This window comes from Phialemonium atrogriseum, assembly GCF_030411735.1.
Source record: "Phialemonium atrogriseum strain 8032-3 unplaced genomic scaffold QBC33scaffold_9, whole genome shotgun sequence".
NCBI lineage: Eukaryota > Fungi > Ascomycota > Sordariomycetes > Cephalothecales > Cephalothecaceae > Phialemonium > Phialemonium atrogriseum.
Genome location: NW_026848146.1, coordinates 774,172 through 786,761, shown reverse-complemented (window position 1 = coordinate 786,761; position 12,590 = coordinate 774,172). Strand labels below are relative to the sequence as shown.

The 12,590-nt window shown below is 55.4% G+C and overlaps 2 protein-coding genes across 2 annotated transcripts; both read left to right on the top strand.

The window, feature by feature from the left end:
• The first annotated feature begins 898 nt into the window (after window positions 1-898).
• Window positions 899-6,889, top strand: QBC33DRAFT_535444 (rRNA bio proteinsis protein rrp5). Its single transcript, XM_060427628.1, has 3 exons — window positions 899-1,468; window positions 1,525-5,952; window positions 6,028-6,889. Exons 1-3 carry the CDS (start codon window positions 1,043-1,045, stop codon window positions 6,589-6,591), a joined length of 5,418 nt encoding a protein of 1,805 aa, XP_060284790.1. The 5' UTR covers window positions 899-1,042; the 3' UTR covers window positions 6,592-6,889.
• A 2,776-nt stretch (window positions 6,890-9,665) lies between these two features.
• QBC33DRAFT_383336 (uncharacterized protein) lies at window positions 9,666-11,618 on the top strand. The gene is made up of 3 exons (XM_060424076.1): window positions 9,666-10,005; window positions 10,067-10,517; window positions 10,592-11,618. The coding sequence occupies exons 1-3, from the start codon at window positions 9,750-9,752 to the stop codon at window positions 11,532-11,534; spliced, it is 1,650 nt and encodes a 549-aa protein (XP_060284789.1). The 5' UTR covers window positions 9,666-9,749; the 3' UTR covers window positions 11,535-11,618.
• The last annotated feature ends 972 nt before the right edge of the window (window positions 11,619-12,590 follow it).

The following is a 12,590-nucleotide window of genomic DNA, read 5'->3' as shown; positions in this document are numbered from 1 at the left end:
CCGATAAGGCCTCCGATAGTGGGCACCTATAGGTCACTATTGCCAACGGTTTGCACTCGACCTCTCACCCAACCTCAAAAAAGGCGGGTTTGAATACACTTAGAGTTTGATAGGTGAACTTACTTATAGTGTGGACTTGAAGAGGCATTGCCTAGGTTTACCCAATACTTGATTTCCTAGTGCTACGCCTAGAAATTGGAGATATAGGGCTGCATGAATTCATACAGGTACCCGCCTGACAGCACCAAAGACGTCATGAACCAGCTTCCGCCACTTACACTAGCACCAAGGTTTTCAATGAGAGACTGCCGCTGCAGTCAGTGGCTTTTCTGAGCGCTCAGCATTTTCGATATTTGCTTGACAGCTAGTCTCTTCTTTATTCGGATTCGGTTTCCTCACCTTTACTGCTGCTCTGTTTATTATCGCTCCAGTTTTCAGCTGCCTTGCGAGCATAACACCCTTATATTATTTGGCTTGGATAGAACCGTCGGTGGCTTGGTCCTGCACGTTTGTACTGGTTTCTTGGTTACGTTTGTTTTGGGAATATGATAACCATAGGGTCGGTCACCTTTGACACATAACAGCGACGTGGACTGCGGTGATTGAAATGCAAGAGACAGGGGGAAACCCACCTACTGCTTTATGCTACTGATTTCCTTGTGCCACCCAGCTACGTCAAAGGGGTTATCATTGGCAGCGGTTAAAATTGTATATTCATAGGCATCTAGGTACCTAGGCAACGTAACGGAGGACATGAATAAAACGTGCGTGCCAAACCGGTTGTAGGTGGATCCAACCAAGGCCCGGCGCCGGACCCGCACCCTTGGCCCGGGCGGGCCGCCGACTTTGACGGAAGCGGATAAACTTTTGGGGGTTCCAGGTTCCTTTTTATCTTATCGTTATCGCGTTGCTCCACCCGAAATTTTCTTCGGTGGGTAGGTGCATCCTTGAAGAAGTGGGAGACAATTCAGTACCTCGAAGCTCAAGGAAGGGAAACCCTCGAATTTTGCAATTGCGTCTCCTCGAGCTGTCCGACGCCATCATGAGCTCACTGAAGCGCAAAGGCGGCCCCGGGGGCCCTTCTGCCCCCAAATCGAGCAAGACCAGCTCCGAACCCCGACCGTCGAAGCGCACCAAGTCTGAGAAGCCGGCGAAGCAGGAGAGGAAGCCCACCTCCACGGAAGAGAAGGCTCCCACCTCGAAAGCCGAAGATGCGCCTGTGATTTCTCGGTTGAAGGAAGAGGAGCCACTGTTCCCCAGAGGAGGCGGGAGCGTTCTGTCCCCTCTCGAGCACAAGCAAATCCAAATCCAGGCCAAGAAAGACGTTCTTTTCGAGCAAGAGGCTGCGGTGTCGGCCAAGCAGGGAGAAAAGATAGCCAGGAGAAAGAGCCGGAAATCTACAGAGAAAGGGCCCGATCTCCCAGTTCGGGATGAAGATGCCGTAAAGATCGAGAGCTTGAATTACAAGGTATTATCCGCTCTCCTGACCCCCACGGGAGTCCTAATGCTAATAAAGAATCACAGCGTTTGGTGAAGGGTTCCCTTGTCCTTGGCCAGGTTTGCGCCATCAATGATCTCGACATCGCATTAGCGCTACCCAACAACATCGTCGGCCACGTTTCCTTGGCTGCCGTATCCGAGACTCTCACTGCCCGCATCCAGGCCCAGGCTTCCCAGGAGAACGAGGACGGCGCCGACAGTGATGGCGAGAAGGATGACAGTGGCCTAGATCCAAATTCTCTCTTCGAGCTGGGTCAATATCTTCGAGCCTACGTTGTGTCTACGCTCGACGACGCCTTGCCAGCAATATCAGGCAAGGCCAGACGCCGCATTGAGCTCTCATTGCAACCAGAGCACGCCAACTCCGGGCTGTCAGATCAGAATGTCGTCCCCAATTGCACCGTCATGGCCTCAGTTGCGAGCGTTGAAGACCACGGGTTCGTCATGGATTTGGGTATTGCGGACTCGAGCATCCGAGGATTTCTGCCGAGGAAACAGCTGGACGGCAGCATACCTGAAGAAAGGATGCAACCTGGTGCTGTTGTGCTTTGTCTTGTCACCGGTAGAGCTTCGAACGGCAAGATTGCTCAGCTCACCACGCTCAAGAAGGAGCTCAGCAGCACCAAGAAATGGCCTGCCGAGGCTTCTACGATCGACGCGTTCCTTCCGGGCACAGTCGTCGACGTCTTGGTCTCAGAAGTTAGCCAGCGTGGAATTGTGGGCAAGGTCATAGGCCACCTGGACGTCACGGCCGACATCGTCCACTCTGGTGCTGGGCCCGATGGCACCGAGCTCGAGGCGAAGTACAAAGTGACCTCGAGACTAAAGGCCCGAGTCATATGCACCTTCCCAACGGCGAAGAACCCCAAGTTAGGCATCTCGATTCTTCCCCATGTCCTTTCAATGACATCAAAGACCACGGAGAAGGATGGAAAGGCCGTGCTGCCTTCTGCAGTCCTGCCAAGCTCGTCCCTTGTTGAAACTTGCACCGTTCGCAAGGTTGAGCCTGACATCGGACTCTTCGTGGACGTCGGCGTTGAAGGAGTTCCGGCCTTCGTCCACATCTCCCGGGTGAAGGATGGGAAGATTGATGCGTTATTCGAGAACAGCGGCCCCTACAAGCTCGGCTCGACACACCCCGGAAGAGTTGTTGGGTACAACGCCTTCGATGGCACGTTTATGATCTCCCTGGAGAAATCGGTCCTCGAACAGCCCTTCCTGCGGATCGAAGACGTCCCAGTCGGAGAGGTCGTCTCCGGTGTTATTGAGCGGATTGTCGTCAACAAAGAAGGGTTGGGCGGCGTTACTGTCAAGATCGCCGAAGGCATATCCGGGCTTGTGCCTGAAATGCATCTCGCAGATGTCCACCTGCAACACCCAGAGAAGAAGTTCCGAGAAGGAATGAAGGTGAAGGCCCGAGTCCTATCGACAGATCCCAGCAAACATCAACTACGTCTTACGCTGAAGAAGACCCTTGTCAACTCGGAAGCAATCGCGATCAAGTCCTTCGATGAGCTGTCTGTCGGCCTACAAGCTCCGGGCACCATCATTAGAGTGCTGGAGAAGGGAGCGATTGTCCAATTCTATGGGCGCCTTCGGGGCTTCTTGCCCGTCTCGGAGATGAGTGAGGCATACATCCACGATCCTAAGGACCATTTCCGTGTTGGGCAAGTTGTCAGTGTTCATGTCCTGAATTTTGACCCTGATCAAAGACGCTTGATCGTTTCCTGCAAGGATCCCAACGCATTCGGGCTTGAGAAGCAAATGGCACTCAAGAATCTCAAGCTAGGAGACATTGTCTCGGCAAAGGTTACGCAGAAGACCGAAGACGACGTCTTCGTCGAGCTATCCGACAACTCCCTGATGGCCATGCTAGCCGTCGGTCACCTGACAGATAAATCCATGAACAAGAACCGATCAGCGTGGAAGAAAATCCACGTTGGGCAGACACTGAATGAGCTGGTCGTCATATACAAGAATGAGGGCAGGCGCTCCATTACGCTATCTCAGAAGCCAAGCCTGGTCAGCGCCGCCCGAGAGGGGAAACTCCTGTGCAGCATCGAAGACGCCAAGGTCGGCAACGAGGCCAGCGGGTTTGTCCGCAATATCACCCCGACTGCTGCCTTTGTGCAGTTCGCTGGAGGTTTAAGCGCCCTGTTGCCGCGGTCCTTGATGCCGCGCCTCTCCCAAGGAAAAGAGGACTTCGGTCTTTACAGGTTCCAGTCTGTCAAAGTCAAGATCTCCTCAGTCGACGGGGAGCATGGCCGACTCGTCGTCTCTATCCCCTCGCCAGAAGACGAGGAGGCTAAGAAGGCAACCAAGCCGAAGGAGAGCGCGGCGCTGGTGGCCAATCCTTTGGACGAGTCCATCGTGTCGATAGAAGACATTACAGTTGGGAAAATCACCAAGGCCAGGGTTGTGGCTGTCAAGGAGACCCAGTTGAATGTCAAGCTCGCAGACAATATCCAGGGACGGATCGACGTGTCCCAGATATTCGACGCATGGAACGAGATGACCGAACCAAAGGCGCCATTGCAGCAGTTCCACACCAAACAAATTGTGCGAGTCCGAGTTCTCGGCGTTCACGATGCTCGTAACCACCGCTTCCTACCAATCAGCCATCGGTCATCAACCCATTCCGTCCTCGAGCTGTCGGCCAGACCAAGCGATTTGAAAGATGGCGAGCTTCCTCAGCCCTTGTCATTTGACAAGCTCGAAGTCGGGTCCTACCACCTGGGCTTTGTGAATAATGTCGGAAACAACTGTCTGTGGGTGAACCTCTCGCCGAACGTCCGTGGGCGGATCAGTTCCGTCGAGGCTTCCGACGACCTCTCCCAGCTGCAGGACCTCCAGGGCAGCTTCCCGATCGGTTCGGCGCTCCGCGTCCGAGTGGTCGCGGTCGATGCGGAAAACAGGCGCCTCGACCTCTCGGCCCGGTCTCCCGGCTCTGCCAACAGCCTCAGCTGGGAAAACCTCGAGCAGAACACTGTCTTGACTGGTAGAGTCACCAAGATCAATGACCGGCAGCTGATGGTCAAGCTGAGCGACTCCTTGGCTGGGCCGATCCACCTGGTCGATCTCGCAGACGATTACGACGAGGCGAATCCGTTGAAGTACACAAAGAACGAGATGGTGCGGGTATCGGTTGTCGAGGTAGACAAGCCCAACAAGCGCATGCGGCTCTCGACGCGACCGTCGCGGGTGCTGAACTCGTCGCTTCCAGTAAAGGATCGCGAGATCACGAAGGCCTCCAAGCTCGAGGTTGGAGACATCGTCCGAGGATTCGTGAAGAACGTCTCCGACAAAGGCGTGTTCGTCAATCTCGGTGGCGATATTACCGGCTTCGTCATGATCAGGGACCTCTCAGACAGATTCTTGAAAGAATGGAAGAACGAGTTCCAAGTCGACCAAGTCGTCAAGGGCCGGATAACCTCGATGACCGACGGCCGCATAGGGCTCAGTCTGAAGGCTTCGGTGGTCGAGAAGGATTTCAAGCCCCTCCTCACCATCGCAGACCTCAAGGAAGGACAGGTCGTTGCCGGCAAGGTCCGAAAGGTCGAGGAGTACGGCGCGTTCATCGACATCGACGGGTCCGCCAATGTTGCCGGTCTCTGCCACAGGAGCGAGATGGCCGAGAACGCGGTCCCGGATGCGAGAAAGCTCTACAACGCTGGCGACGTGGTAAAAGCGCGCGTCCTGAAGGTGGATGTCAAGAACAAGAAGATCAACCTGGGTCTGAAGCCCTCGTACTTCGAGGATGATGACGACGATAGCGACATGGGTGTCGATAACGAGGACGCCGGGGCAGCTCTGGAATCGGACGAAGACAGCAGCGAAGATGAAGTTATGGGTGGAACCGGAGGCGCCATCGTGATCACAGGTACCGACAACGACGAGTTCGCATCCGACGACAGCGACGCCGATAGTGATGTCGACATGGCCGATGCGCCCCCAAAGGGCCTGTCCGGACTTAGTGCCGGCGGGTTTGATTGGTCTGCCGCCGCCTTGGATGCGGAGGATGGCGAGGCTGGTGGCGCTGCTGCTGTCGACGAGGGAGTTTCGACGAAGAGGAGAAAGCGTCGGACGTCTCAGATTCAAGAAGACAAGACGGCGCAACTGGATGCCCACGGCCCGCAGACGGCCAGCGATTACGAGAGGCTCCTCCTCGGCCAGCCGGACAACTGGCAGCTCTGGATTGCCTACATGGCCTTCCAGATGCAGGTCAGCGAACTCGCCAAGGCCAGAGAGGTGGCGGAGCGGGCGCTCAAGATGATCAATATCCGCGAGGAGGCCGCCAAGCTGAACGTCTGGATCGCCTACCTCAACCTCGAGGTCGCCTACGGAACCGAGGAGACGGTCGATCAGGTGTTCAAGCGCGCCTGCACGTACAACGACGAGCAGGTCGTGCGCGAGAGGCTTGCCAGCATCTACATCCGGGCCGGAAAGCATAATGTTTGTTGATACCCTCTCCTTTCATGGTCTATTTCTATTTTTCCTTGATTTACTTTCTAACCAACCCCCCAATAGAAAGCCGAAGCACTCTTCGAGACCATCGCCAAGAAGTTCGGCTCCAAGAGCCCCGGGGTGTGGGAGAACTACGCCGACTTCCTGCACAAGACGGCGGGGGCGCCGGAGCGGGCGCGCGCGCTCCTGAAGCGGGCGACGCAGGCGCTCGACAACCGGCACTACCTGCCGCTGATGGTCAAGTTCGCGGCGCTCGAGTTCCACTCGCCCAACGGCGACGCCGAGCAGGGGCGCACGCTGTTCGAGGGTCTGCTGGCCGGGTATCCCAAGAGGTTCGACCTCTGGAACCAGCTGGTCGACCTCGAGGCGTCGGCGCACGCCGCCGCCAAGGCGGGCGGCGCGGCCGCGGACCCGGCCGTTGTGCGCGACGTGTTTGAGCGCGGCGCAAAGGTCAAGGGCCTCAAGGCCGATAAGGCGAAGAGGTGGTTCAAGCGGTGGGCGCAGTGGGAGGAGCAGAACGGGGATGCCAAGAGCAGGGAGCGCGTCTCAGCCAGGGCGCAGCTGTGGGCCAAGGAGGCGGAGGCGAGGAAGAAGAGCAGGGATGAGGCTGAGGCTGCTGAGGAGTGAGTGACCTAGGGCGAAGAAGGGCCATGTCATGGGACTGGCGCTGCCCGCCTGTTCGTGATACCCATACTCCCCGTGGGCTGTCCATGTAAGCAGAGGTGCGAGATTCACGAAGGCGAAGAGAGAGACCAGATGGCTTCCCATGCTATGGGGTAAAATAGAGAAAGATGCTGCTTGGAACATACGACCGACTACTATATTTTTAGTATTCATTTTCTTTTGCCAGAGCTGACTGGACTTTACTTTTGTCCTTGTTGGCACCTTGGTCCAAAACCTACCTTGATGTTGCGCAACGTAGTAGTAGTATTGACCGGCCGCTGACTATCTACAGACTATGATTGAGGTTTGGAAAACAAGGGAGCAACTTCAGCGGCCGGCATTGGCCCCAAGTCTTGGGCAGAATAGGAAGGTGACTGACATCTTTAGAGCCAAGACCACAGCATCGATCATCCCTAGCGAGGAATCAGCCAGCGGACACGGGAGGCATGGAAGTGACAGACTGGGTGACGCGTAGCTGAGGACCAGGTCAGGGAAGAAGGGGGTGATGACGAAGGCATGGACGAGACGAGGCCAACAATACAATTCCCGGCTAGCGAACGACTCCTCAGTGCCTCGTTCCTGGTTGAGACACGGCAGCATGTCTGCCTTCCCGGCTTCACGAAGAGAAGCATCGACCATCACAATTTGCCGGCCCCAGGTTTTGGAGCGGATGAGACGAGGAAGTGAGGATAGGCAGAATTCACACCACGGCAGAAGAGACGTACGTCACAGAAAGTTCGAGGGCTGACCAGGCATTGATTGCTAGTCGAGGGAATCGCCACCTGCTCAAGGGAGGTGGGGAGAAACCCCTGAGATGCTCGTCACCATCGGATGGCTGGATTTCCGGAAGCGGGCGGTGTTCGTCTGAATAGATCCCAGAATCAGGTAGATGCCAGCCGAAGCAGATCGCCAATCGACCTTGGCGTCCGGCAGGCGTTGGAGAGAGAAGGGAGAGAGCGAGAGCGAACTTGGAAATGCTCTAGACGCAACCGAAAATTCGGTGCCTTCCCCACGCTTGGAGATCGACTGAGGCGTCGCATCGGTCTGGGAAAGGGCATCGGGTTCGTCTCTGCTTCGAGGGGTTCGTCTCTGCTTCGAGGGCGAAAAGAGCCGTACCAACGTGGGAGTTGGGTGGATTGAGATGGTTAAATGGGTTGTTGACACAAGGGTCCACGTTCGTCCGATGCAGACTGACAATCGCGGTGCACGATGCTGGGGATCCCAATGGGTGGTTGTGGGCAAGTGAGGCCCTGTATCAAGGGCACAGATGGTGGATGCGAGTACTTCCCATTGAGGAAGCGAGGCAATGCGAGGCTGAAGGGGGGTGAAGGTATCGTGATGCACACGTGAAAGGTTCTGGAAGGGAACAAGTTTGCTGGCGAGAGTTGGCTAGAAATTGGAAGCATCTTCTGAGAAGGGGGTGGGTGGAGAGATACATGCGTCTATGCGTGCGTCGTCTGATGTATTTGATATTCTGACGCACTGACGCACTGATCACTGACGGGCATCACAGGCCTTCCATCGTCATCCAGAAGCTGATGTGCCATGCTTCCCATGCCTTGGATGCCTATCATGGTCTGTGGGTGGCAACTGATCTGTCAAGGGACCTTTCGTCCTATATTTTTCCCACTGGGATCGTAATGCTTAAGGGTCCGTGGGTCATCCAAGGTAGTTCTGATAAGAGGTGGTCATGTTTGAGGTTATCGACAGCCTTATAGGCAAAAAGGACCCTTTGCGATATAGCATGGTGCTTAAGGGAGGCTGGCAGCCAATCAGAAGGCTTCGCCGCCCCCCAACGCATTGACCATACTGCCATTTCGAGCTTCTTCAAACGTCGTCTCAACCCTCATTGGCTGCGTTGACCGCCCTCAACGAGCCGCATCGTGTTACAGGTTTGAGGATCCACGCCGCCTCTCTTCGTTCCTTCTCTCTGCCTCTCTCTACATTTTTTCTCTTCCCCACAGTCATTTTCTGGCTTGCAGCCGCACCCTAGCTTTGCCACCACCGGCACGGATAGGTATCTTCTGTGCTCTGCTTGGATTCGCATGACATACCCTGGCGAGAATCGTCTGCCAATCGTTCTGTTTGATCCTCCATCTGCCGACAAGTGTCCTGACCTTCCTGCCCTTGCCCTTGCTGCCCTTGGATGCCTCCCGAACCCGTTGACATTGTGGTACGACCACGACCATGGCCAATTGACCAGATCTACTCCTTCCTTTCGTCGATTTTCTCAGCTTCCGCTTTCCCACAAAAGCCCTAGCCCTGCTGCAAGGGACCGTTGGAAACATTTGCTATCGTGGTTCCCCAGGAGAGCCTCGCGACATGTGTGAGCTTGTGATTTATCCGGCCCGTCTCGTGGGTTTTCAGGCGAGGCTCTGTGGACGACCTTGAATGTAGTTCAGACTTCGCTGCCGACGCCTGGGCATGGCGGTGTGGCAGTACCCTCTTAGGTATCGTGTGCTGAGGTGAGCTGTGCCGATTTGCCACGCGGTACCAAACCTCCGACGAGCTGGGTGGCAATAGGAGTCTGCCTGTGCACTCAGCCGTTGCCAGCAGGAAAGTCACGTACATGCGAGGTCTGTCGAAACAATGCAACTGGAGCGGGACAGGACAGGCTACGCAATGCCAAGTACCGCTGCAGCGTCTGCAGCAGCTTCTGCTGCCGTTGCCCGCCCCGCCTGTCCACTTCTCAAGATTTCCTGCAAAACCGGATCATGACACACGAGGCAGATTTATCCGGCCGGCCCTCTGCATGCGGGTTTGAACCCCAAGACCCGATGCGAGACGTCGACTCGAGATCGACATGTCAAGCTTCTTTCCTCTCTGCCTTCTGTCTTCCGCCTCTCGCCACATTGCGCTTGACGATGGACACGGCACGGCGTTGGCCGCCAGCTGGAATAGAAATCTGCCTATTTTGTCAGTCGACTCACATTCTCGAATACGCTATATCTTAATACTTATCTCCCGTCCCCCCTTCCCCTTTCCAAGATCTTTCTCTCTTTTACGTTCTCGATTTTCTTCGTTGCTTCCCCGGATTGCACCTTACCTTCGTTTCTCTCGAGGAATATGTGAAGGATTCTGATGGACCTTGTTTCGACATCGCTACCGCGCATGTTAGAACAATGGAAGTGCTCCCAGCGATATTCGCCCTCACCGGCAACGCGAGTAGCGGCATGATGGGATCGATGCCCGACCCATCGCCCACATCGCTCCAGATCTTCGCTCTCTTCATCATCTTTTTCTTCCCGGCCATAGCGCTGGTCGTTGTCCTCATTCGAGTGGCCGGGCGATTTGCGACCAAGCAGTTCGGATGGGATGATTCGCTCATCAGTATAGCCATGTTCCTTTCACTCGCAGAGACTGTGATTAGCTACTTTTGTAAGTGTTCCTCCCGCAAGGAAAACCTCCCACTGCTGCAGGAGCTAACCATCCTTGCCAGTCATCAAAACCAACTTCATCGGTATTCATATTGACAAGGTACCAACCGACCGCGATCCAACCGAGGCCTTGATATGGGCCTACGCTGTGCAGATTCTGTACAACCCGATCCTGGCCTTGGTCAAATCATCCGTACTCATCTTCCTTCTGCGTCTATTTGGGCAGAAGAAAGGGGTGAGACGGTTCATCATCGTTCTGAACATCATCAACATCAGCCAGATGATCGGCACATTCTTCGCCATTGTCTTCCAGTGCACACCGATACGGCGGAACTGGGACCCGACTGCCAGGGGTACTTGCGTTGACCAGAGGATCCTGTTTACCTTCACTTCCGCCTTCAACATCTTGACCGATCTACTTATCCTCGGCCTGCCGTTGTACATCTTCATCGACCTTAAGATCCCCCGGCGAGCAAAGATCGCCCTTTTGTTCGTCTTCTTGCTCGGATTCCTGTAAGTCGCCATCCCTCCATGTTTATTTCCATATCTCTGGGAAATCCATTAACTAACCTGACTTGCCTGCACAGCGTCACGATAGCATCTGTTGTCCGCCTCGTCATCTTCGTGCAGGGCCTCTTCGGCCTGACCACGTCGAAGGATCCGACGTTCAACATCGGCTTCGTAACGTCGGCCATTGAGACCAACCTGGCGCTGGTCACGGCCTCTGCGCCCGCGCTGCGACCCATCTTCCGGTCGCGTGAGCGGGGCGGCTGGTTCGGGCGCTTCTCGGTAGCACCTAGCAAGGGGGGCCCTGACATTGAGACCGGGGAGAAGCCTGTCGGCTGGCTCTCCGACAGCACAATGACCCCGCCGACCCCTTCCAAGGGCACCATCAGCAAGTTCGGTCGGGGCGGCAACCGGGGCGGCCGCAGGGGAGGGCGGTCAGGCCGTGGGCGGGGAGGCGCCAAGAAGTACGACATCCGCATACGCAGGTCCAACTCGGACGCCGCGCAGCTGCGAAGCCAGTCGCCACGCAGTAGCGAGGAGGAGACGATGACCTCCAACGGCATCATGCGCGTCAGCGACATCCAGCGCGAGATTGACGGCATCGTCAAGGAGATCTCAGTCTCCGGCGCCGGCACATACACGGGCGTGACGCCACCGCCGCCATCAGGAAACGGCAACTATAACAATAACTATAACAACAAGAACCCCAAGTCGGCGAGGTCCTTAACCAAGAACAACAATACCTACAAGGGCGATGACGTGAACGTCAACAATTTCAGGGACACGACGTTCGACTTCTTCTCCACCAGAGCCGGCGACGAACGCCAGCCGAGGAGGGAGAACCCGGAGCGGTACTACAGCGAAAGCATCTATCCGGACATTGACTTCGCGGGGGGTGAGAGCCGCGATTACAACGACGAGCGCATATCCAAGTATGGCGAGAAGCGTTTCGGCGTCGTGACGCCAAAGGGCACGACACCTACGAGCCGCGGCTGGAGGGACGAGGGTGGTCGGCCATTCTAAAAAGGCAGACGCCCTAGAACCTTCAACTCTACAACCCCTGATCGGCAACGAATCCGAGATTTATAACAAAACCTTCACCTCTTTTCTCGTCTCTCGTTCACATCGATAAAATCGTGGTCTTCTTTCTTCTTTATCTACTCCGTCCTCCACGAGCGGTCTATGATCTCATGATTTTTCGGGGACCTTCTTTTTACGGCGTTCTTCGGTGGCATGGCAGACTCCCCTGGCGCTCTGGGGTTGATTGCTTCTTGGGCTGGGGGGGGGGGGAACACGAACAACAACACATTGGAGACCGGATTTCCCAAAACATCCGAAAAATATCCGGTGGGGCGGCACCTGTTACATCTGTTTTGTTACCTGTTTTGAGCGTGGCATTGTTGTATGTAAGAGATCCTTCTGTATATCTAGTTCTCTGCTGTTCCTACAGAGAAAGTCGTGGCCCATTCGATATGGGTGTTGAGAAGTAGACGGCGAGTAATGTACAACGGTGTGCAAACCGACCACATGGGGGAAGATCAAGATATGGCATGGCCTAGCTGGAGTTACCATACTGTCGTTACAATATGATACCCTCATTCTCACACTTCTACATTTGACTGTGATCTGATCCGAGCCGCGAGTGAGCAGCAAGCAAAAACCGGCTGACACAAACCAAAACCCTCTGTTCGTAACTGGAGTTGAGGCAGATTTACTGATTTCTCAGCCGCATCTGACTAAACCATCACCAATATTCTGAGCTGACCTGCTGGGACAAGGTCAACTTTAGCCTCTGTTGCAGGGAACTTTCCCGATCTGCGCATGAACCAAGCTTGGCCGGAACGTGGAACGATGACTCTCCCTGGCCGCCACATGGCATGAACCGGTGGAAGGGCGAGCCGGCGATTGGTGGTGTGCGGTATGAACGACTGCTGACTGCTGACTGACTGACTGACTGACTGACTGGCTTTTGGGTGACAAATAACCATGGTTGCGCTCGCTTCGTTGCTCGGGTTGGACCCTGGGACGTGGGGTTGGGGAGGCTCAGACTCTCAGTCAGAGGTCACGTTATATCAGTGT